The sequence below is a fragment of the Pelophylax lessonae genome (assembly GCF_965119305.1).
Source record: "Pelophylax lessonae genome assembly, chromosome: 4".
Lineage (NCBI taxonomy): Eukaryota > Metazoa > Chordata > Amphibia > Anura > Ranidae > Pelophylax > Pelophylax lessonae.
The window spans coordinates 375380028-375404880 of NC_138771.1; the positions used below are offsets into that span (position 1 = coordinate 375380028).

At 45.0% G+C, this 24853-nt stretch overlaps 1 protein-coding gene across 1 annotated transcript in view; it reads left to right on the forward strand.

Moving 5' to 3' along the window:
* RARS1 (arginyl-tRNA synthetase 1) overlaps nucleotides 1-24565 on the forward strand; it is a 233797-nt gene extending 209232 nt beyond the window's left edge. Inside the window, exon 15 of the mRNA XM_082252882.1 lies at nucleotides 24375-24565. Coding sequence (XP_082109008.1) covers nucleotides 24375-24484 — 110 coding nt within the window. The 3' untranslated portion in view covers nucleotides 24485-24565. The remainder of the gene's footprint in view (nucleotides 1-24374) is intronic.
* Nucleotides 24566-24853: the final 288 nt, after the last annotated feature.

Genomic DNA, 24853 nt, shown 5'->3' on the forward strand with positions numbered 1-24853 from the left:
ATCGGTGGTGGGAGCACCTAGTGCTGATCCCTGGATATTTCTCTTCCTGATCACTGCATAGTGTGCAGTTAGTTTGGTGCTGTAAGTGCCTGATCTGTGGTGGTGAATTTATTTGTGGGGTTTTCTCTCCCTCTCTCTGCTTTAGCAGTGGTAGTGCTCTGTGCTGGGCCTTGTGGTGCCACCAGCGCAGTGGGGGTGTCCCTTGCAGTGTAATACACTTTTTTGTGTGAGTTCCCCTTTCCATTAATGGAGTCCCGACAACTGACTACACTGACGGCGGTCCTGCAGTCCTTGCTGTCCAAGGTAGATTTGGTCCTGGAAAAATGGGCTAGCAAAAATCATCCCCCGCCTTCATCTGCTTCCTCTGTCTCATCAGATCTTGAATCTGATTCGGCCGCCGAGGATGCGAGTTACCCTCAGGTCTGGGTCCATGAACCCTTCGTGCTCAGATAGTGAGGATGATTCCTCTGCTCCTCTAGCCATGCATGAAAAGGCGCTAGTGGATGCGCTGATTGTATCAGTGCGGGAAACCTTAAAGATGGACGATGCGACTAACACAGCATCGGAGGCGTGGGTCACCTTTGGCACCCAGAAGTCCTCCAAGGCAGGGAAGGTGTTCCCCTTTCCCGCTTTCTTTGACAATATTGTCCCAAAACAGTGGGGGTGCCCAAAATGCACTTTTGAAATCCCTAAGCTTTTTGCAATGCGGTACCCTTATGAGGATTCCCTCCTTAAAAAATATGGACTGTTCCTCCTGTAGTGCACTCCCCAGTTTCCAGGTTGAAGAAAAGCCACTGTAATTCTGGTTGTAGAATCCCCAATATTTACAAATCTGGCTAATAGGTGGTCGGAGGCCTTGACCCACCATATGTTCAAAGTGGCTGGTTTGGCACTTAGGCTAGTATTTACTATTGCCCTGGTGTCACAAGCTATAACTGAGTGTGCAAAACTTCTATGTCCGGACCTTGAAGGGTAAGAGCTCCCTCCTGTCTATAGGAGCTGGCAGGTCAGTTGGTCCAAGGGCTACAGTTTGTCTGTGACGCCTCTTTGGATGTGGCTCCCTTGATTTCTAGACTGTCTGTCTCAGAAGTAGTCCTGCAGCGTATTATCTGTCTGAAATGCTGGTCTGCGGTCCAGGCTTCTAAGAAGGCATTATTCGATCTTCCATTTGTGGGGGATCGCCTGTTTGGAGCTTCCTTGAATGACATCATTAAAGGCCTCACAGGGGGAATGAGTACTCTTCTTCCACAGGCTTCCAAGGATAAGAAGCCCCGTCACAGGTGGGGGCCTTTCTTCTCCGCTCACAAGCGGCCTTTTCGTCCCTCAGGGTCTAAAGACAAGGTTTCTAAGCCCTTCACAGCCTCAGCCGGGGGTTCTAAAAGAGATCCTGGTCTGGCAAGTCAGGAGTCGGTTTTGCGAGACCTGCGGAAAAGGTTTCCTCTGCATGAAGGGGCGCCCTCACCTGTGTCTGGGTTACGGGGACGTCTTAGCTGGTTTCTGGATCCGTATACCTCCCTGATCCAGGACAAGTGGGTCCACAAAGTCATGCGCTCCAGCTACAAGATCAAGTTGCGATCTTATCCTCCGGAAAGATTCTTCCCTTCCAACGTGCGCTTGTCCCCAGATCGTTTAGGGGATCTCTTTGGGGCAGTGCAAGATTTGTTATTTCAAGGGGTGATTGTTCCGGTTCTGACATCGGAAAGTTTTCAAGGTTTTTACTCAAACCTATTTACAGTTCCCACTAAGGAAGACCAGGTGCGTCCCATTCTGGACCTCTAGGCGCTAAACTGGTGTCCATTCATACGGTAGTCCCTATACCAGGGGGAATTCCTCACTTCCATCGACATTAAGGATGTCTACTTTCACATCCCAATATGTGCCGGCCACCAGCGCTTCCTCCGCTTTGCCGTGGGCGAGGAGCATTATCAGTTTGTGGTGTTACCCTTCGTTCTCGTCTCCGCTCCTCGGGTCTTCACAAAAGTATTGTCCCCGGTGCTAGCATTGTTGCGTCAGCTGGGGATCGTGGTACTGGAGTACCTGGACAATCTTCTTTTGTGATCAGTCTCCCCCAACTGCTCTCTGGACAACTTGGAGATTACTCTGCAAGCTGTGCGGGAGTTCCGTTGGATTCAGAAGTAGGCTCTTGTACTGTTCATCAATCTGGACTATCTGGGTCTTACTCTGGACTCGGCCTCAGCCAGGGTGTTTCTTCCTCTGGAAAAACTCCAGAAATTGCAGGATGCAATTCAGCTTCGGCTGTCCAGTAGATGGTAATCTCTTCGGACTTGCATGCGGGTGCTGGGCCTGATGATGTCTACCTTCGAGGTGGTTCTGTTTGCTCAGTTCCACAGGAGATCTCTGCAAAAAGTAAAATGGAACAAGAATTCCCAGTCACTAGACAATCTGATCCTGTTAAGCATGAGTACGAGAGGGTCCCTGGTTTGGTGGCTTTATTCTCCGGCACTTTGTCAGGGAAAATATTTTCTTCCCCTGTACTGGACGGTCTTCACCACGGATGCCAGCCTGTCCGGGTGGGGAGGCGTCCTCGGCAAGGATTGTGCTCAGGGGGTCTGGACTCAGGAGGAGTCCAGGCTATCGATCAGTGTATTGGAACTCCGAGCGATTAGACTGTTAGGATCATTGAACGATTAGTCTTCCTGGGTGTCCGGTATGAATGCAAACAGATGTCAATCACCAAGGGGGTACAAGAAGTGCCTTGGCTGCTCGGAAAGTAGTCGGTATTGTAAGGTGGGCAGAATGATTCGTTCCAGCCCTCTCTGCTGTTCACATTCCAGGGGTGAAAAATTGGCAAGCAGATTACCTCAGTCGACAGGTGTTTGATCAGGGTGAATGGTCACTTCATCCGTTTCATCAGCTGTGTCTCCGGTGGGGTACTCCCAAGGTGGATCTGTTGGCCTCTCCTCTCAACAGGTAAGTACAATGGTTTGTGGCACGGTCACGGGATCCTCTAGCCGACACCACAGATGCCTTAGTGGTGATTTATGCCTTTCCTCCTCTCACACTTCTGCTGAGATTCCTACGCAGGATCGAGGCAGAAGAGATTCCTATCACTCTAGTGGCTCCATACTGGCCTGGCCGATGCTCCTTGGAGACTTACTCTCGGGGAAGACCTGCTGGCCCAAGGGCCAATCTTCCATCCTGCTTTACAGTCGCTGGCTTTAAAATTTTGACTGTTGAAAGCCAGGTGCTGAAGGATAGAGGTTTGTCTGAATCAGTGATTCCTACTCCTAAAGGCTAGAAAATCTACCTCTAGGAAGATTTACCATCGCACTACATTGTGAGGTGCGAGTCTCTTGAGGTTTTGGTGGATCAGATCTTGGATTTCCTCCAATGAGGGGTTGAGCAGCGCCTGGCCTTGAGTACTATGAAGGACCAGGTTTCGGCCTTGGTGGTTCCCTTTCAACCTCCATTGGCCACACATTCCTTGGTGTGTACCTTTTATCCAAGGAGTTTGACACTTGGCTCCTTCAGTGCGGTCTCCATTATATAGTTTGTGAGGTTGAAAAAAGACATCAGTCCATCCAGTTCAACCTATGATGTGTGTATGTGTGTTTGCTGTTAACCGTACATTGAACCGTTTCTCCTCTAGTTTTAGTTTTAGTGAGTGGCCATGTGTCTTATTATATTCCCCATTTCTCTAAAAAGTTTGTTCCTTATGCTAGGGTCGCCAGTACAATATTTGTACATGGATATCATATCCCCCCTCAATCGTCTCTTCTCCAGAGAGAATAAGTTTAGTGCTTGTAGTCTTTCCTCATAGCCGATGCCCTCCATTTCCCTAATTCTCTCTAGTTCCAGCACATCCTTCCTGAGGACCGGTGCCCAGAACTGGACAGCATACTCCAGATGTGGCTGGACCAGAGTCTTGTAGAGTGGGAGAATAATCTCTTTATTTGGAGTGAATCCCCTTTTTTTATACATGCCAGTATTCTGTTGGCTTTGCTTGCAGCGGCTTGGCATTGCATGCCACTGCCAAGCCTGTTGTCCATCAGTACCCCCAGGTCCTTTTCCATCCTAGACTCACCCAGAGGTTCCCCCCCCCCCTCCCCCCCCCAGTGAGTAGCTTGCTTTTGTGTTTCTGATGCCCTAGTGCATTACTTTACATTTTTCAACATTAAACCTCATCTGTCATGTAGTTGCCCACCCCATTATTTTGTTCAGGTCCGCTTGTAAGGTTTCCACATCCTGCATAGAAGATATTGGCATGCTTATTTTAGTATCATCCGCAAATACTGCGATTGTTCTAGATATCACCTCCTCTAGATCATTTATGAATAAATTAAACAGGATTGGTCCCAGGACAGAACCTTGGGGGACCCCACTTTCCACACCTGCCCAATCCGAGTACTCCCCATTTATGACCACCCTCTGGACTCTCCCCTGGAGCCAGTTCTCTATCCAGGTACTCACTTACTTAGTTTGTACAGTAAGCGTTTGTTGGGAACAGTGTCAAATGCCTTTGCAAAGTCCAGATACACCACATCCACAGGCTTACCTTTATCTAGGTAGCAGCTCACTTCATCGTAGAAGGTTAATAGATTGGTTTGGCAAGAACGATTTTTCATGAATCCATGCTGATTACTACTAATAATACTGTTTTCATTACTAAAGTCTTGTATGTGGTCCCTTAACATCCCCTCCAAAATCTTGCAGACTACTGATGTTAGGCTGACTGGCCTATAGTTACCCGGGATATATCTCGGCCCTTTTATAAATATTGGTACCACGTTGGCTTTTTTCCAATCAGCTGGCACCATACCCGTCTGTAGACTATCCTTAAAGATCAAGAATAATGGTCTGTCAATCACCTGGCTGAGCTCTTTAAGAACCCTCGGGTGCAAGCCATCCGGTCCCGGTGATTTATGTTAAGTTTCTCTAGTTTAGTTCTAAGTCTATCCTCTGTTAGCCATGGGGTTACTTCCTGAGGTGTATTATTTAGTTTAGCCTTGCAAGCTGGGTTAGTGTAGCCCCCCGATTCTTTTGTGATGACTGAAGAGAAGAACTTATTTAACACTTCCTCCTTTTCTCTGTCCTCTCTTTTCCTTTGTCGTCTTTTATGGGGCCAATGTGTTCTGGCCTTGCTTTCTTACTGTTTATATGCTTAAAGAATTTCTTGGGGTTCTTTTTACTCTCTTCCGCTATATGTCTCTCGTGTTCTATTTTAGCCGCCTTGATTTCGTCTTTACATTTCTTATTACACTCTTTGTAATGCTTGAATGCTGCCAATGACCCCTCAGCCTTGTATTTTTTGAAGTATTCGTATTAATATGCATTTTTATGTTGGAGTTTAGCCACCCAGGGTTTAGTTTTGCTCTTTTAAATTTATTTCCCTTTGGAATGCACTGGCCAATCCCTTTGTTAAGTATGCTTTTGAAGCACTCCCATTTTTCTTCCGTGTTCTTTGTTCCCAGGGTTCTATCCCATTTGATATTTTCTAGCAGAGAGCGCAGTTTTGGGAAATTGGCTCTTTTGAAATTCAGTGTCCTTATGTTACCCTTACTGTAATTAATACTGAAACTTATTGACCTATGGTCACTGTTTCCTAAGTTGCCCCGTATTTCTATATCAGTGAGCAGGTCTGTATTGTTGGTAATCAGTAGGTCAAGTCCTGCATTGTTTCATGTTGTTGCGTTCTCCATCTAACCCATGAAATTGTCCTGCAAAACATTTGGGAACTGCCGAGCCTTGGCTGAATGCGCGGTTCCTTCTGCCCAGTCTATTACTGGATAATTAAAGTCCCCCATTATAATGACATTTCCCATCCTTGCTGCCAATTTCTATCTGTAAAAGGAGGTCCGCCTCCCCCTCCTCCCTCTGGTTGGGGGGCCTATAGCATACGCCCAATATTACCTTCCCTATAGTGCCTTCCCTTTTAAGTTCTACCCATAGGGATTCTGCCTCGTCCAAAGCTCCATTATTAATATCATCCCTAATATTTACCTGTACACTGTTCTTAATATACAGAAATACCCCTCCCCCATTTTTACCTACTCTATCCCTGCGATAAAGGGAATACCCCTGAATGGTCGCCATCCAATCATGAGAGCTGTCAAACCAAGTCTCTGTTATCCTCACAAAATCTAAGTCCTCCTCATACATCAGCAGCTCCAGCTCTCCCATCTTGTTTGCCAGGCTTCTGGCATTGGTATACAAACCTCGTAATTTTGACCGGTTGCATACTATATCCTCGTTTGATGTTGTTTTTAGGCTACTCTTGTGATTTTTCCCCATACCCACCTTGGATTTAGGTACTCTCAACACCCTACCACTAATGTCCCCATTTGTGCCCTCTGAATCTTGCTCCCCGCTGGCTAATACTACATCTGTTCCCTCCCCCCCCCCCATCACCTAGTTTAAAAGCTCCTCTAACTTTTTGGCCATCCTCTCACCCAGTACGGTTGCACCCTCCCCATTTAGGTACAATCCGTCCCTACCAAAGAGCCATTAGCCGACTGAGAAGTCGGCCCAGTTATCCAGGAACCCGAAACCCTCCTTACTACACCAGCTCCTCAGCCACTTGTTAACTTCCCTAATCTCCCGCTGCCTCTCTGGTGTGGCTCGTAGTACAGGTAGTATTTCTGAAAATACTACCTTGGAGGTCCTACTCCTCAACTTAGCGCCTAAGTCCCTGAAATCGTTTAGGACTCTCCATCTTCCTCTGCCTATGTCATTGGTACCCACATATACCATGACAGCTGGGTCATCCCCAGCCCCACCCAGTAATCTGTCCACCCGATCCGTGATGTGCCGAATCCGAGCGCCCGGTAAACAACAGACTGTTCGGCGCTCACAGTCTTTGTGACAGATTGCACTGTCTGTCCTAATGATTGAGTCCCCTACCACCAGCACCTCTTTCCTTTCCCTTTCTCCCGGCCTCACTGGAGGAGTTCTTCCCTTGGCAGCTAGGGGCTTCGCTCTGCTCCAGCAATGCTGGTCCCTGACTGGTTTCCCCAACATCTCGCAACGGGGCGTATTTATTGGGGTGCTCCAGCCCAGGACCGGCCTCCTTGCCTTGTTCCCTTCTACCCCTCCTAACTGTCACCCATCTACTCTGCTCTGATGCCTGCACCTCAGATTCTCCGCCCTCCTCTGTGCAGGCCCCTGCCTGCACCTGTCGGGTACAATCCCAGCTCTCCTTCGGTATGGAGAGTCTTCTCAGTGTTGCCAGCTGCTTCCCTAGATTCAGGACCTGGGCTTCCAGGGAAGCAACGTTCTTACATTTTGTGCATTTGTATTCGCCCTCGATCGCATGATCGAGGAACGTATACATACCACAAGATGTACACCGAATCGCATCTCCACACCCGCCGGGCATTGTACCTACTAATCTAATCTGATGGGGATTCAGTAATTTAAGTCCTGTGGGGCTGTTTCCTAGCTTCCTAACTCTGCTTTCTCACCCTCTGGTACTCCGCTACACTCTGACACTCAGGTACTCCCAGACACCACCGTGGGATCTCAATTTGATGTTGTCAGTTCTCCAGAAGCCTCCTTTTGAAAATATTCGGGAGGTTGCCCTGTCCCATAAGGCGCCTTTTTGGTGGCTATTACTTCTGCGCACAGGTTGTGGGAGCTGGCGGCGCTGTCTAGTCATTCACCTTACCTGGTGGTTCACAGGGATAAGGTGGTTCTTCGTCCATGTCCATCGTTCCTTCCAAAGGTTGTCTCTGATTTTCATTTGAATGAAGACCTCATGTTGCCTTCCCTCTGTCCCAGACCTCAGCATCCTAAAGAAATTGCCTTGCATTCCCTGGATGTGGTTCTGGAAATCAGGCTGTACCTGGCAGCTACGGAGTCTTTTAGGAAGTCAGACTCGGCAGACAGACAGTGATTCAGGCGTATTCCATTAAGGCTCAGGTTCCTCCTTTCCCTGTTAAGGCACACTCTACTCGGGCGCTTAGTGCCTCCTGGGCCTTCCGTCATCAGGCATCAGCGATGCAGATTTGCATGGCAGCTATCTGGTTGCCTTTGCACGTGTCCACAAAGTTTTATAAGGTGGATGTGTTGGCATCTGCGGATGCTTCCTTTTGGGTACAAAGTTTTGCAGGCTGCTGTTTAGAGGACTTGGTCCTCTTTGGGGGTGTTTTTAATTTTTTCAGGTGAGCTCCAGTTTTATGGTTGAGCTCCATGTTACCTGGTTGGCTATGTTTAGCCTTGGGAAGTATTTTTTCTTGCTTTTCCCACCCCTCATGTTTGACACTGCTTTGGGACATCCAAAGTAGTCAAGAAGATGAGGAGCTGTGTCCGTCAATGAATGAAAGGGAAAAATGTGATTTTCGACTTCCCGTAAAATCCTTTTCTCTGATGTTCATTGATGGACAAAGCACCTACCCCTCTATGGAGTTGGGTTTTTTCTTTCTTACTGCTTGTAATAAAACTGAGTACCTATAGCAGAGTGGGAATATACCCCCTGGGACTGCTCCATAGGTGTAATCAAGTTATTTTCTGAAGAAGTGTCCTACTCCTGTAGGGGCAGTATAACCCATGTTGTCAAGAAGATGAGGAACTGTGTCCTTCAATGAACATCAGAGAAATGGATTTGGTAAGTCAAAAATCCCATATTTTTTTTTTTTACCAAATTGGCATTTGAAAGACCGCTGCACAAATACAGTGTGACATAAATTATGCTACAACTGCCATTTTATTCTCTAGGGTCTCCACTTAAAAAAAATATATAATGTTTGGGGGTTCTAAGTAATTTTGTAATAAAAAAGATTTTTGCATATGTGTGAGAAGTGTCAGAATTGGCCCGGTATTGAGGGGATTAAGGACTTTTAGATGCTGCAATTTTCACTTTTCCGAGACTTTTCGAAGTTCTATAGATTGTTACATTAAAGGGGTTATAAAGTCTTCTTTTTGATTTATACCTATGGTGCCTATAATAAGGCTTACCTGTAGGTACAGTAACTATATCCTAAATGTGCACCGTTTAGGAGATATTTACTTTAGTAGCAGCCAGTAACGTTTCCGGCGCATGCGCACTGAATGGATAGTGCTCCATTCAGAGCTCTGTGCTGCAGCCATGACTCACTTGCTCATGCGCGGAAGTGACGTCATCGCAGCTCGGCCATACAAATGGTGGAAAAGCGGGTGAAGATGGAAGCCCTGGCAGTGGTGACAGCGTACCACTAGGGGGCTTTGTTTTAAGGTAAGTCTGTCATAATGTGCTAGTATGTTGTGCCTGCTATCATATTATGACATTATCCTGCAAGGGCCCAATTCTTAACTATCACTTTTTAAAGAAAATACTTACTGTTAAGCCACATAGTAATGGTCATTACAGTTGAAATGCAGCAATTATATTGCAGTAATAGTATAGCTACAATGAGGAAAAAATATTTGATCCCCTGCTGATTTTGTATGTTTTCCCACTGACAAAGAAGTGATCAGTCAATAATTTTTAATGGTAGGTTTATTTTAACAGTGAAAAACTGAATAACCACAAATAAATCCATTAAAATAACTTGTAAATTGATTTGTATTTTAATGAGTGAAATAAGTATTTGACCCCTTCGCAAAACATGACTTAGTACTTAGTGGCAGCACCCTTGTTGGCAATCACAGAGGTCAGATGTTTCTTGTAGTTGTCCACCAAGTTTGCACACATCTCAGGAGGGATTTTCTCCCACTCCTCTTTGCAGATCCTCTCCAAGTATTTAGGGTTTCAAGGCTGACTTTTGGTAACTCCAGCCCTCAGCTCTCTCCACATATTTTCTATTGGATTAAGGTCTGGAGACTGGCTAGGCCACTGCAGTACCTTAATGTGCTTTTTCTTGAGCCACTCCTTTGTTGCCTTGGCTGTGTGTTTTGGGTCATTGTCATGCTGGAATACCCATCCATGACCCATTATTAATGCCCTGGCTGAGGGAAGGAGGTTCTCACCCAAGATTTGACGGTACATGACTGTTTATCGTCCCTTTTGATGGGGTGAAATTGTCCTGTCCCCTTGGCAGAAAATGACTACCAAAGCATAATGTTTTCACCTCCATGTTTGACAGTGGGGATGGTGTTTGTAACAGATCCCCTATACTTGGACCACGTATTTCTGTCTTAGGTCTCCAGAATCTCACGTGATGCAGTGACCTGGCCCCTCAATTCCCCCCCAAACATCAGCCTAAGCTCGATGAAGGGTAAAACAAAATACACTTTATTCAACAACTCACTTCCAATATATACAGTCTCATGTGTTTGATTTCATTATCATATGCAAATGCAATTGCGTACAGAACATAGTCAACATACCTTGGTCATCTGGAAAGAGACAATAGGTGAATGAGACTGCAACATTATCATAATTAACTCAACAAACAACAAGCCCAAAACATAGCCGAATACGCATTCCTAGAAGTGTGAACACACTCCACTCTAAACAGATGAAAGCAGAAGACATAGGCTCTCAGACTGCCCATCTCCATTTTCAACACACCTTATTATAACTTAAGTGTCAATTCACATCCCCCCAGTATACCATAGCTGAGTCTTATGTCATTCGCATCTGTTTAGTCTCTCATGGTGTGAAGTCCTTTGTTGTAATATGCAGCTTAGACCCGAAGTCTGTGTCGCTTGGGGTGACTGGGACTTGAATTCAAAGTAACAGTACTCCAAGGGTCCCCCAGCATACACCCCCAACCAGAGCCACGCTCCCCTTCAAGCCAGGGCTGTAGTCCGTGGGCAGGAGGCTGGCCTCCACTCTCCTCTAGTAACCCATGATGAACGTCCCAGCAAATGGGCGTTCGTCACAGTGTTCTTGGGGTCATAGGCAGCATTTCTCCTCCAAACACGATGAGTTGAGTTGATGCCAAAGAGCTCGATTTTGGTTTCAGCTGACCACAACACTTTCACCCAGTTCTCCTCTGAATCATTCAGATGTTCAGTAGCATACGTCAGATGGGGCTGTACATGTGCTTTCTTGAGCCAGGGGACCTTACAGGCGCTGCTGGATTTTAGTCCTTTACGACGTAGTGTGTTACCAATTGTTTTCTTGGTGACTATGGTCCCAGCTGCCTTGAGATCATTGACAAGATTCTCCCATGCAGTTCTGGGCTGATTCCTCACTGTTCTCATGATCATTAAAACTCAGCGAGGTGAGATCTTGCATGGAGCACCAGACCGTGGGAGATTAACAGTTTTGTGTTTCTTCCATTTGCGAATAATCGTACAGACTGTTGTCACCCTCTCACCACGCTGCTTGGCGATGATTTTGTAGCCCATTCCAGCCTTGTGTAGGTCTACAATCTTGTCCCTGTCATCCTTGAACAGCTCTTTGGTCTTGGCCATGGTGGAGAGATTGGAATCTAAATGATTAATTGCTTCTGTGGACAGGTGTCTTTTATACAGGTAACAAGCTGAGATTAGGAGCACTCCCTTTAAGAGAGTGCTCCTAATCTCAGCTCGTTACCTGTATGGAAGACACCTGGGAGCCAGAAATCTTGCCGATTGATAGGGGATCAAATACTTATTTCACTCATTAAAATACAAATCAATTTATAACTTTTTTGAAATGCGTTTTTCTGGATATTTTTGTTATTGAGGCTCTCACTGTTAAAATAAACCTACTATTAAAATTAAAGACTGACCATTGCTTTGTTAGTGGGCAAATATATAAAATAAAGCAGGGGATCAAATACTTTTTTCCCCTCACTCTATAGGGCATCTAATTGAGTAAAGGGCTGCATAATGTCATAGACAACTATAGAGGGAGAGTTTTCAAATATAAGCATGTTTTAATAGATTAAATGTAAGGTCTGCACAGAGATTGAAGGGGAAAACTTGTTTATCCATATATCCTAGATTTTACTGTAATGTGGGAGTTTACCATTGTTTCTGTGGTCCAAAGGTATGATATTATTAAATGCAGTATTCCTGGAATATAGGGTAGAAAGACCTGTAGAGATGCAACTTTTGAAAATGTCTTTACAAGCTCAAATGGTTTACTGATACTGGTAGTCTTTAGTTCTGTGGGGGTAAAGCAGTGTCATCTAGAAAATCCAGTAGACAGGGTAGATGATATTTGGTATATAGTGGTAAGAAATAAAGCAGATAATTCATGCATAAAATATGTGCTAGTGGGGTTGTGAACGGCGCTACCGTGTTAAAAAATACACTTGGTGAATAAATAACGTAAAAATGTTGAAAGTGCTTGATATTAAATAAATAGATATAATTTATAAAGTGCACATGTGACTCATAGTTTTCAGAGACTATTTATAGTGAAGAAACACACATACCCTGTGCCTTTGAAAGGTGCGATAATAAAGTGCATAAGTGCTAGTGCAAAACAAAAGACACAAAACTGAAATAGGGCAGTGGTTTTTTATTTTTCATTAGACATACCATGTGTGATGTGTGTCCAATCTAGAGAACAAATCATAAAGTGGTTGTGCACAATAAAAAAACTCTCAAAAGTTCTGTGCTGCAGTGAGCAGAAATGTGTAAAAATGAAACATTCAGTTAAAAATGATTGTGAACAAAAGGACTTTGGGCTGCAGACACCTGCGTGACCGCTAGGTGTCGCACCCTGTATACAACCTGGTGAGGTTTTTCTGCTGGATGGATACCGTGTAGGGGTTATTTCCTCCTCTGGTTTCCTGATGTGCCGCGTGGTGCCTCAAAAAAGAAACACAGAGAAGAGAACCCCCTGGTGCCGTATCTCAAAACAAGGGCAGAAAAAATGTAGTGACTCACGGGGAAGATGCAGGCTGTCCGCGATCAGTGGTGGTGTGTGCCGGGAAGCTCATGTGCACTTTATAAATTATATCTATTTATTTAATATCAAGCACTTTCAACATTTTTACGTTATTTATTCACCAAGTGTATTTTTTAACACGGTAGCGCCGTTCACAACCCCACTAGCACATATTTCACTCTTTAACCCTTTTGGGTTTGGTTGTTGGCAGCTTACACCGTACCTACTCTCACTGTATATTCCATAGCGCTGGTCACCTTAGTTTCAATAATTCATGCATAACCTCTCCGCAATATCTTTGTAATTTAGGGCTACTCCAGATCACACCTATGAAGTCCCCTTATAATAGTGACATTTACAGCATAGGGGTCAGACCTGAGTTTTGCCTTGTTTTTAATGGGTAAGATATGTTTAAGGAGTCTAGAACAGTTGTGTAAGTCTTAAAGTATTATTTAGAGACACCCCAGGAGCCTTAGCTAAGTTGAGAGAGATCTCTGGGTTGCCAAAGTGGCAGGTGCATAGTGTGAGGCCGCTGTGGGCCAGGTTCATGGAGCAGTGAGGTTGCAGAGGGCTGAATCGGCATAGGGACTGTGAGAACAGATGCTAGAACAGCCTTAGGTGTGTGAATACATGAAGGTAACACAGTCTCAAATATTTAATATAAACATTTGATTATCCCCATTAAGTTAGTGGGTAACATCCTACAGGAGTGGTGATGCAACCAGGTACACATCCTGCTCCGTGTATATCTACTTTGAATACTTGGTAAAGGGTGAAAACTGCTGTTCAAGATGTGAGCAAGTTGTTAGTTTGGAATCCCAGATTCTGGATCTAAAGAATCAACTGGCAACCGTGCAGAACATCAAATACCTGGAAAGGAGTTTGGACCTTACCCATCTGGTGCTTGCTGGGGCCAGTATAGAGGAAGGTGGTGATATGGAGGTGTAGGCGCCAGAGGTGGGTAGATGGGTTACAGGTTGAAGATAGGGTAGAGGAGAAATGTTAGAGAGGCTAGTCCTGAGCTGACACATTCCAATAAATATGCCCAGATGCATGACAGGGATATCTGCTCTGGAGTGGCTTTGCTGGAGCTGAATTCCTCCCCTTAGCTGCCAGGGGAATGACTGCTCCATTAAGGATGGGTTGGATACAAGCAGAGACACAGATACTGATAACTGTATCTCAAACTGTATCTAAAATTAGGATGACATATAGGACAATCTTCCAACAGCATGATGTTTATTGGGCGTTGGAGTTCAGCACATTGCAGTTCAGATAGACAGATTGTTTGGTAGGCTTAGAGAGGACCCAGCTGCAATTGTACATACTGGTAAAAATTATAAAGTTAGAAGTAGGTGGAGCATCCCTAAAAAAGATTTTCTTTTTCTCAAAATTGGCATTTCATAATTTCCTGTGAAAATAACGGGTCACATATAAGTTTCCAGCTGCCCACCATTTTATTGTCCTGGGCCTCTGCTTTCAGAAAATATATAGTTAATGGAGGCTCTAGTAATTTCCTAGCAAACAAATTTAAAAAATTCCCTCAAACAATGAGTAAATAAAGGATTTATTTTTGTATCTGTGTTTTAAGGCATTTTTTTTTTCTTAGCTGAGGATTTACAGTTAGTTGTGCACATAAGTTTACATACTCTGGCAGAATTTATGATTTCTTGGCCATTTTTCCGAGAATATGAATGAGAACACAAAAACTTTTCTTTCACTCATGGTTAATGTTTGGCTGAAGCCATTTATAATCAATCAACTGACAACATAATGACAACAGAAACTACCCAAATGACCCTGATCAAAACTTTACATACCCTGGGGATTTTCGTCTGATACCATGCACACAAGTTGACACAAAGGGGTTTGCATGGCTATTAAAGGTAACCATCCTCCCCCTGTGATTGGTTTGCTTGTAATCAGTGTGTATATAAAAGGTCAATTAATTTCTGGACTCCTGAGAGACCCTTGCATCCTTCATCCAGTGCTGCACTGACGTTTCTGGACTGAGTCATGGGGAAAGCAAAAGAATTGTCAAAGGATCTGCAGTAAAAGGTAGTTGAACTGTATAGAACAAGAAAGGGATATAAAAAGATATCCAAGGAATTGAGAATGCCAATACAGCAGTGTTCAAACTAGGGCTGGGCGATAAAACGATACCGATATGTATCGCGATAGTCCCATGCTCGATAGCAATAAAAGACTTTGAACGATAAAACGAAAAGTCCGCTCCGACGGGTATAAGCTTTAAAAATGGCGCCGCCCGTCGCATACATGTCACCGCGCACACGCCGCCGCCGCTCGGGAGAGGCCAGGAATAGCCGAAATCACACGAGCGGTGGCGGCGCGTGCGCAATGACGTGGCGGAGCCGGGCGGCGCCATTTTTAAAATGAAGGCGCCTCTGGAACAGGTAAGTGAAACAGCTTCACTACCTGCCATTATGCAGGGCTGCGGGCACACTACAAGGGATGCAGTGCTGCGGGCATGGTCTACCTGTACCATGCCCACAGCACTGCATCTCCTGTAGTATGCCCACAACCCCGGATCCTCTTGTACCATGCCAGTACCCTGCATTCTCCTGTACCATGCCAGTACCCTGCATTCTCCTGCACCATGCCAGTACCCTGCATTCTCCTGCACCATGCCAGTACCCTGCATTCTCCTGCACCATGCCAGTACCCTGCATTCTCCTGCACCATGCCAGTGCCCTGCATTCTCCTGCACCATGCCAGTGCCCTGCATTCTCCTGCACCATGCCAGTACCCTGCATTCTCCTGCACCATGCCAGTCACCCTGCATTCTCCTGCACCATGCCAGTACCCTGCATTCTCCTGCACCATGCCAGTACCCTGCATTCTCCTGCACCATGCCAGTACCCTGCATTCTCCTGCACCATGCCAGTGCCCTGCATTCTCCTGCACCATGCCAGTACCCTGCATTCTCCTGCACCATGCCAGTACCCTGCATTCTCCTGCACCATGCCAGTCACCCTGCATTCTCCTGCACCATGCCAGTGCCCTGCATTCTCCTGCACCATGCCAGTGCCCTGCATTCTCCTGCACCATGCCAGTCACCCTGCATTCTCCTGCACCATGCCAGTGCCCTGCATTCTCCTGCACCATGCCAGTGCCCTGCATTCTCCTGCACCATGCCAGTACCCTGCATTCTCCTGCACCATGCCAGTACCCTGCATTCTCCTGCACCATGCCAGTGCCCTGCATTCTCCTGCACCATGCCAGTGCCCTGCATTCTCCTGCACCATGCCAGTCACCCTGCATTCTCCTGCACCATGCCAGTACCCTGCATTCTCCTGCACCATGCCAGTACCCTGCATTCTCCTGCAGCATGCCAGTGCCCTGCATTCTCCTGCACCATGCCAGTGCCCTGCATTCTCCTGCACCATGCCAGTACCCTGCATTCTCCTGCACCGTGCCAGTACCCTGCACCATGCCAGTGCCCTGCATTCTCCTGCATCATGCCAGTACCCTGCATTCTCCTGCACCATGCCAGTCACCCTGCATTCTCCTGTACCATGCCCGCCGCCCTGCATTCTCACCCTAGGGTCCTTATTTTAAATGGGTAATAAAAAATATCAATAATTATCGATATCGACCGATATGAAACACTGATATCGTGATACAGTTTTCAGCCATATCGCCCAGCCCTAGTTCAAACTCTAATCAAGAAGTTGAAAATGAGGGGTTCTGTTGAAACCAAACCATTGTCAGGTAGATCAAATAAAATTTGAGCCACAATTGCCAGGAAAATTGTTCAGGATGCAAAGAAATACCCCAAAATAACTTCAGGTGGAAATACAGGACTCTGAAAATGTGGTATGGCTGTTTCAAGATGCAAAATTAGGAGGCACTTGAAGAAAAATGGGCTGTATGGTCAAGTCGCCAGAGGAAAGCCATTACTACGTAAATGCCCCAAATTATCCCGCTTACAATACACCAAACAGCACAGCGACAAGCCTGAAACCTCCCGGCACAAAGTCATTTGGAGCAATGATACCAAAATTTAGCTTTTTTGGCCACAACCATAAACGCTACATTTGGAGAGGAGTCAACAATGCCTATGATGAAAGGTACACCATTCCTACTGTGAAACACGGAGGTGGATCGCTGATGTTTTGGGGATGTGTGAGCTTAAAAGGCACAGCAAATTTGGTCAAAATTGATGGCAAGATGAATGCAGTATGTTATCAAAAAAATACTGGAGGAAAATTTGCATTCATCAGCCCAGAAGCTGCGCATGGGACGTACTTGGACATTCCAACATGACATGATCTTAAACACAAGGCCAAGTGGACCTGTCATTGGCTGCAGCAGAATAAAGTGAAGGTTCTGGAGTGGCCATCTCAGTCTCCTGAACTCCATATCCTTGAGCCACTCTGGGGAGATCTCAAACGTGCAGTTCATGCAAGACAGCCCAAGAATTTACAGGAACTGGAGGCTTTTTGCCAGGAAGAATGGGCAGCTTTACCATCTGAGAAGATAAAGAGCCTTATCCACAAATACCACAAAAGACTTCAAGCTGTCATTGATGTTAAAGGGGGCAATACATTGTATTAAGAACTGGGGTATGTAAACTTTTGATCAGGGTCATTTGGGTAGTTTCTGTTGTCATTATGATTTAAAAAGAGTAAACACAGTTGATTGATAATAAATGGCTTCATCCAAACACTAACCATGAGTGAAAGAAAAGTTTTTGTGTTATTGTGAAGTCCTAGTCCACATCAAGGGCCTATTCACACTTGTAAATTTAATGCAGCAGAATTCATTCATTTTTGCATCATGAAAATGCATTTTAAATAGAAAACCTATTCTTTCCTTTGTGGATGGGTCACATGTACAGGCTGCAGTTGAATATGACAGAGAAAGGGTCTATGTTGATGGTCTATTTGCTTCTGTCAATAACATTAGTTTGATATATGCTTGAGATGCTTTTGACATCATTCAGAATATGACAGATGCATTTGACCTGCAGTTGACCTCCTGACCAGCATTCGATTTGCTTCAAGTAGGTTTTGCAATGGGATTATAGGCCACACTTTCATCCATTCAAACATCACTTTAATTAGTAAATAACCAAACATAACAGCAGTATTGGCAAGAAAATGGCCGCGGCACGCTTTATTGGTTTTAAATATGAAATCAAATATTCAGATGATCAATAATCATAATAAGAAATAATACTTCAAACCAAAATCACATAGTGAAAATAAATTGTACTAGCTCAGTTATTTAGAACTCAAGCAAGCATTAACTTCATAATCAATTAACAAAAAATACCGTCCCCCCTAGAATACTAGGGTGACCCTACCACACAAAGTGTGCACGCGACAAGGGAGGGGGGGTGGGGAACTTTCCTTCTTGCTCTTCGGATGCAAAAGGAGGAAGCAGGGCACAGGCACTTCCTTATAACACCTTGCACCTGTCTTCTAAAAGCCTCTAATTACCCCATTGGCTGATACCTGCCTCAGCTCCTAAAGGTAGAATTAACCCTATAATAGCCCACCTGCAACCATCCCACTAAACCTACGGCTATTCCTGAAGCTATATTGAAGGTGGCCATAATCCCAAGCAAGTGGGCGCTAAATGCACCCCCTTTTTATGGGATTATAGGCCACACTTTCATCCATTCAAACATCACTTTAATTAGTAAATAACCAAACATAACAGCAGTATTGGCAAGAAAATGGCCGCGGCACGCTTTATTGGTTTTAAATATGAAATCAAATATTCAGATGATCAATAATCATAATAATAAATAATAATAATACTTCAAACCAAAATCACCGCAGCCTGTTCAATGCCATACTGCAGACCCAAGTTAAAGATATCCAGACCTACCTCGGAAAGATGAATTCCGTCCTGCCTGTACAGGCCCGGTATCCCGCCTTCCAGATCTACATGTCTATATGACAATCCTCCAATTGACGGCATAAATTTCTCCATCGCCCTGTTCACCCTTTTTCTCATCTATTCCATAATTCTCTTCTGATCCAAGGACAGCCAAGTAAGGCGAGGCACAATTTCCGAGAACACAATTACTGTCCCAGGAGAGGAGAGAGAGAAAAAATGCAAATCCCTTTTAATCATAAATAATAATTCTAACGTTTTTCTGTTCCCCAAATCATTCCCACCCGCATGTATCAACAAAATGGAAGGAGGGGGCCAATTCTGATAAAGTCTGGTCAAATGAAAATAAAGCTGATGCCACTGGAGGCCCCTAATGCCTTTCCAGAATAACTTAAAAGATTCCAAAGGGAGAGACAAATTAGTAGAGTAATTACGCTGAGCTGCACGTTTTCTTGCCCAGAAAATAAACGAATGGCCCAGGATCCATACCGTTCGTTGGCCACCTGAGGGAATTAAACAAACATGTTTGGTCTAACATAAACTTTAAAGCAATTAGATTTCCACCTCCCCATACTTTTTATCACTTCCTCCGAAAAACCCCTTCTTGCTGCTTCCGAACCTGCCCCTATACGAAATGAATGGGAGGAAAACTTTAATCCATGCAAACCCAACCGCTCTAAGCACTTACGCAACACAAACTCAAATTGATATTTCGTAAGTGGGGAAAGATCATAGTGAACTAAAAATTGAAAACCACCCTGAGGCCTTATGCCCAGAAATTTCCGAACCAGCGCCCAAGGACATACCCTCCCCGGCGTCTGAGCCTTCAGCTTGATTCCTACCCCTTTCCCTAAAGCATCCGTTTTTGAACGGCAGATCCAAATGTGAACCCCATCCTCACCCAATAGAACATTTTTAAAAGAAATACCCCCTTCCACTTTTCTGGATAAAGGCACCAATTCGGAAATGCGGAAAGCCCCGAAGAAGGCCAATGCAAAGGCCGTCTTAAAAAGAATCCCTTCATAAACGGAGCTACATACTTCACTCGTTACAGCACATAAATCTCCCAACAAATCAAGGGAAATAGGTCTCCTATCGTCCTTTACAAAAGAAATCTTCCTGTAGCCCTTCAACGCCTGTTGTACAGCAAAATAGCTCGTACAAGGCCGAAACCCCTTTAGACGACAAAAGAATGAGATACCCGCAAGCGTCTTCCTCAAATGATTATAAGACACCTGTTGCTGCATCCTTAAAGCCAGAAATTCTAACACCACCCCTTCTGACGGACAGCCATCGGCAAGACCTCTTGATTCAGCAAAACACAACCAGTCTCTCCATGCGGCAGTATAGCTCGCCCAAGTCTTGGGTGCCAAGGAACCTTCAATCGCCTTCCCAACTAGGTCTCGACAATTTTCCACAAATGGCCCGGACAATCGATACCTTCCACGTCGGCTTCCGGCAATAGTTCTCGAAAGCGGTCCATCTGAAACCGAGACAATGCATCGGCAAGGTTATTTAGTACTCCCGGGGTATGTTTTGCTTTAAGCCAGATGTTATACTTCAAACACAACAACACGATTCTCCTAAGCACTTTGACGACATAAATAGATTTGGAAGATAGACAATTTACTGCAAAAAGGACTCCCTTATTGTCCGTCTCGACCAAAATACGCCTGTCCGCAAAGAAAACGCCCCATAGCTCCAAAGCCACCAGAATGGGAAAGATCTCAAGCAGCACCACATTTTTCGTTAGCTTGTTATATTTCCAAAACTCCGGCCATTCCGCGCAGCACCAATGCGTCCTCCAAATTGCTCCAAAACCTTTAGAGCCAGCAGCGTCTGTGAACAAACGAAAATCTGGAGCGAAAACAAAATCTGCCTGAAAAAAGGATCTACCATTATAAGTATCCAAAAACTCGCCCCACACCAGCAAATCCTCCTTCAAAGAGCTATTCAAGCTTATGTGGGAGAATGGAGATTTTAATGCTGACGTTGACAGGTAAAGACGGCGTGAAAAAACGCGCCCCATGGGCATCCCCCTACACGTAAAGGCCAACAAGTCCAACAATGACTGCATGCTTTTCAGCAAAACTTTTCTTCTCGCCAAAAACAGCCGAATCAGACCCTTCAATCTTGCCAGCTTATCCTCGGGCAACCGAAACTCCAGACGTACGGTATCAATCCGGATACCCAGAAAAACCAATTCCGTGGCCGGCAAACACGTCTTCTCCTCGGCTAGCGGAACACCAAACTCATCCGCAACTGCCTTGAAAGATTCTAACAAATGCAAACAACCTTCCGAATCTGGAGGCCCAACAAATAAGAAATCATCCAGGTAGTGTAACACGCCGCCACTACCCGACTTAACACACACTACCCAATGCAGAAAAGTGGCAAATGCCTCAAAATATGAGCAGGACAGCGCACAGCCCATTGGGAGGCATCTATCAAAAAAATAAAAACCATCCAGCTGAAAACCTAGCGAGTTAAAAGCCTCTGGAGCTACCGGCAGCAGGCGAAAGGCTGATTTGATGTCCGCCTTGGCTAACAAAGCCCCCGGCCCAAAAGCCTTAATCTTACCTATGGCCTCTTCAAACGTCGCGTAGGAAACCGAGCAAGATTCTTCATCAATCTCGTCATTTAACGAATCGCCTTTGGGATAGGACAGGTGATGAATGACCCTAAACTCATTAGGTTCTTTTTTAGGCACCACTCCCAAAGGCGATAAACGAAAATTAACAAACGGCGGTTTTTCAAACGGACCCGAGACCCTTCCATGCTCGATTTCTTTAAAGATTTTGTCCCGCACAACCTGCGGAAAAACATCTACCGATCTCAAATTCTTTACCCCTACGCAGCCAGATCCAGCAAAGGTAGGTAGCGGAAAACCCCGCTCAAACCCTTCAGTGAGCAAAAGTGCTTTCTCCCTGCTTGGGTATATGTCCAACCATGGACGCATTTTTTCCAGCCTCACTGGCGTGCAGGCTTTTAGGAAAAATATCCTTCTGTGTGAGCACCGACCCACCCACTGCTGACTTCTTAAAGCACTTAGCCACCGGGTGTGGCCCTGCACAGAAAGAACACTCATGCTTGTACTTGCAGGAAGCATTCCATCTACACTGGCTTTCATTGAAAGCAAAGCAAAAACCCTTGCGGTAAGCCATATTCGAAGCCCCCGCCTGCGTTTGCTTGGGGGGTACCTGCCTCTGGGGCGCCATCAAATTCAGCCAAAGGCCGACGTCCTTCATACCCCATTGCAACGACGGGTGTACCGACAATTTTTGGCGGAAGGACTCGTCGTAAAAATACCATCCTAACCCTCCGAAGCTCTTATAGGCTTCCAAGATGTGGTCTAAGTGTTGAAACAACCCCCTGCACTTTTCAGGATGCTTTTCCGCCATCACTCCTGCAAAAATACAAAATGCCTGTAGCCAGTTGTGGAAAGACCTAGGTGCGCTCCTACGCCTATCCTCATCCTGTTTGTCCTCCCTCTTGTCCGTTTTCGCAAATTCCTTATGTGACGGCAACAGGGACAACAAATCTACAAAATCACCCCTCCAAATTTTTTCCTTAACCGACACATTTAGATGGTACCCCAGAGGCGACATTTCACAGGGCATAACGCTCTTCATGCACGCCTCCGGCACGCTACCACCCACCTGCGTCACAGGGGCCATAGAGAAAAAATTACTGGTAGACACATGTTCAGCATTAAAATGACACTGGTCTTTAAACGGTACATTAGAAGACATTGCAGGAGAAAAAACAGGCTCATTTTGAGATTGCTGTGCTGAAAAATCTTTTGCAGCCACCGCAATGCCAGGAGCCAAACCGTTAACAAGGGAAGACAAGGAAGCAATTAACGCAGATAAATTTTGCATTTGTGATGACTCACCAGCTGCTGGAGGTGAAACAGCCTCTTGTCCAGCCGCCTCCTCCAGCAGCCCCTTATCAGCCACTGCTCCCTGAGCCTGGTAAATGAATGGAGATGTATTTTTTTCTTCCAGTAAGGAGTTAACAGGCGCTGCAGTAACTTCTCTGGCCACCAGATGGCGCCCTCTTCCCGAGCTGGGACCCGCCTGCATAGTGTCCACTACGCTTCTTCCTCCTCTTCTAGGAGACTGCGAGACCGCTCTCCTCTTCTTCTCAGGGCGGCGGACGCACGCCCCTGTCTTTCCAGTGTCCTGTCCACTGACCGGCCGGTCCGCTTCCCGCTCGCCTCCCTCCACATGGCGCTGTCTTCTCCCCGGCGCCCGACTCCTCAGCGCTCGGGGGTTCAGTCCTGGCTCCTGCCCTGCTTGCAAAGACTCCTGAGTGGGAGGGGGGGGGACGCCACGCCGCAGTCTCTCATGCTCCCGGCTGCCTGTGAAGCCTGCTGTACTTCAGTGTCTGTGGAGAAAGACAGACACCGCCGCAGCCATTCTTCTCCACCGGCTCCTTCTGCCTTCTGAATTAACTGTTTCAGCAAGTCTTCCATGACCCCAGGTAAGGAAGTAAAACTTCAGGGAATGCTGTATATGGAACTTTCCTTCCTGCTGAACTTTCCTTCTTGCTCTTCGGATGCAAAAGGAGGAAGCAGGGCACAGGCACTTCCTTATAACACCTTGCACCTGTCTTCTAAAAGCCTCTAATTACCCCATTGGCTGATACCTGCCTCAGCTCCTAAAGGTAGAATTAACCCTATAATAGCCCACCTGCAACCATCCCACTAAACCTACGGCTATTCCTGAAGCTATATTGAAGGTGGCCATAATCCCAAGCAAGTGGGCGCTAAATGCACCCCCTTTTTATTCTATAGACTTGTATGAGAATGTAAAATCTGCTTAAAGTGAACAAAGGCTCATTGACACAGTCCCAAAGAGAAACCATGCAGTCCTTTTCACACCAGAAGAACAGTGTGAATCCAGTCTAAAGTAAATAAATTCTATTAGGATCACTACTGTATTTCAGCTTTGTAGTTTGGTTGGAGTTTAAAGCTTTAGGAAGGAGAAGTGTCTAAATGTTGTATCTGCCCAAGTTGACCAAATCTGGCTATGCAATCAGGTTTTCACACTTCCCTAACTAGCAAGAAAGGACTATGGACCAGGATTTTCAGTGAAAGGACCTTTGTTCTGTCTTTTATAAATAAAGAATTAAAAAAAAAAAAAAAAACCTCATGAACAAAAATTAATATATTACCTCTTATCAGTTCTTAGCCTGAAAAAAAAAAAACTAATGCAGCCACAACAGCTAAGAACTTATTTTTAGCAAGTACAAGAAAAATGTGTTAATCTTGCCAGAAATGCAGTAATCTTGTCACTTCTGTGAGCTGAACCTGAAACCTAAAACTATGTAATCTTTTTTAGTAAATCACTAAACTTTCCATGACCCATATAATGGATATTAGGAGATTAAAAACGTGTTTTAAGTCCATCCTGAGTAGCAACCATGGCTTCCTCCATATATACATTAGAGTGAGTAAGCATAGGGAACTCAGAAAGTGTATTATAGTCAGAATTCTGAAGTGAAAATAAAAGGGGATAAAAACCCTGGGGGAAAAATGAATCTAGCCACCACATCTAAGGACTTGTAAGATACAATATATTATTTTTTTTTTTTTTTTTAGAATTTGAATGCATACCGGTAGTGCAAACATAGATTGAGGAACAAGCAAACATTTCATTATGATAGTTGTAGTTTATCACTTATTTATAATTTTGTAATTGGTTCCGTTTTGCCAAAAAAAGCCACTGTCAAATATAAGCATGGCACTGTCATACACATCTGTTTGTTATGCTATGCTCTGTTTTGTATTTTCCAGGTAACATTGTCAAGATAAACATGGGCAGGATGTTGTTGTCTGATGCTACAGCTGCTGTAATGGCCAAAGGGTTTGAAATCTTGGGCATTAAACCAGTCCAGAGGATGTGAGAATACATTGCTATTTCTTCAAAAATGCAACTGTATCAGATGTCTACTTTACAAAATAATTGAATAAAATTCTTTAATTTACTTAATTCTTATTTTTTTTCTTAATACAGAAACACTCATTTTGTAAAAAAAAAAATTTGAATTTCAATCTTCAATGGAAAAAGGAGGTGCCTACCTCTATTCACTTCAATAACACAACACAACAATGCGTATACAAAATATATGGTATAGGGGCCCCTATAAGTGCACTAATAGACACTTGTGACTAGTAAAAAATTAAAAGTAAGGAACTTTACACCACTTAACCCAAAAAGACTCGATCAATAATAGTCAAATCAAACCGACTAACAAAACACCATATGAGCTACA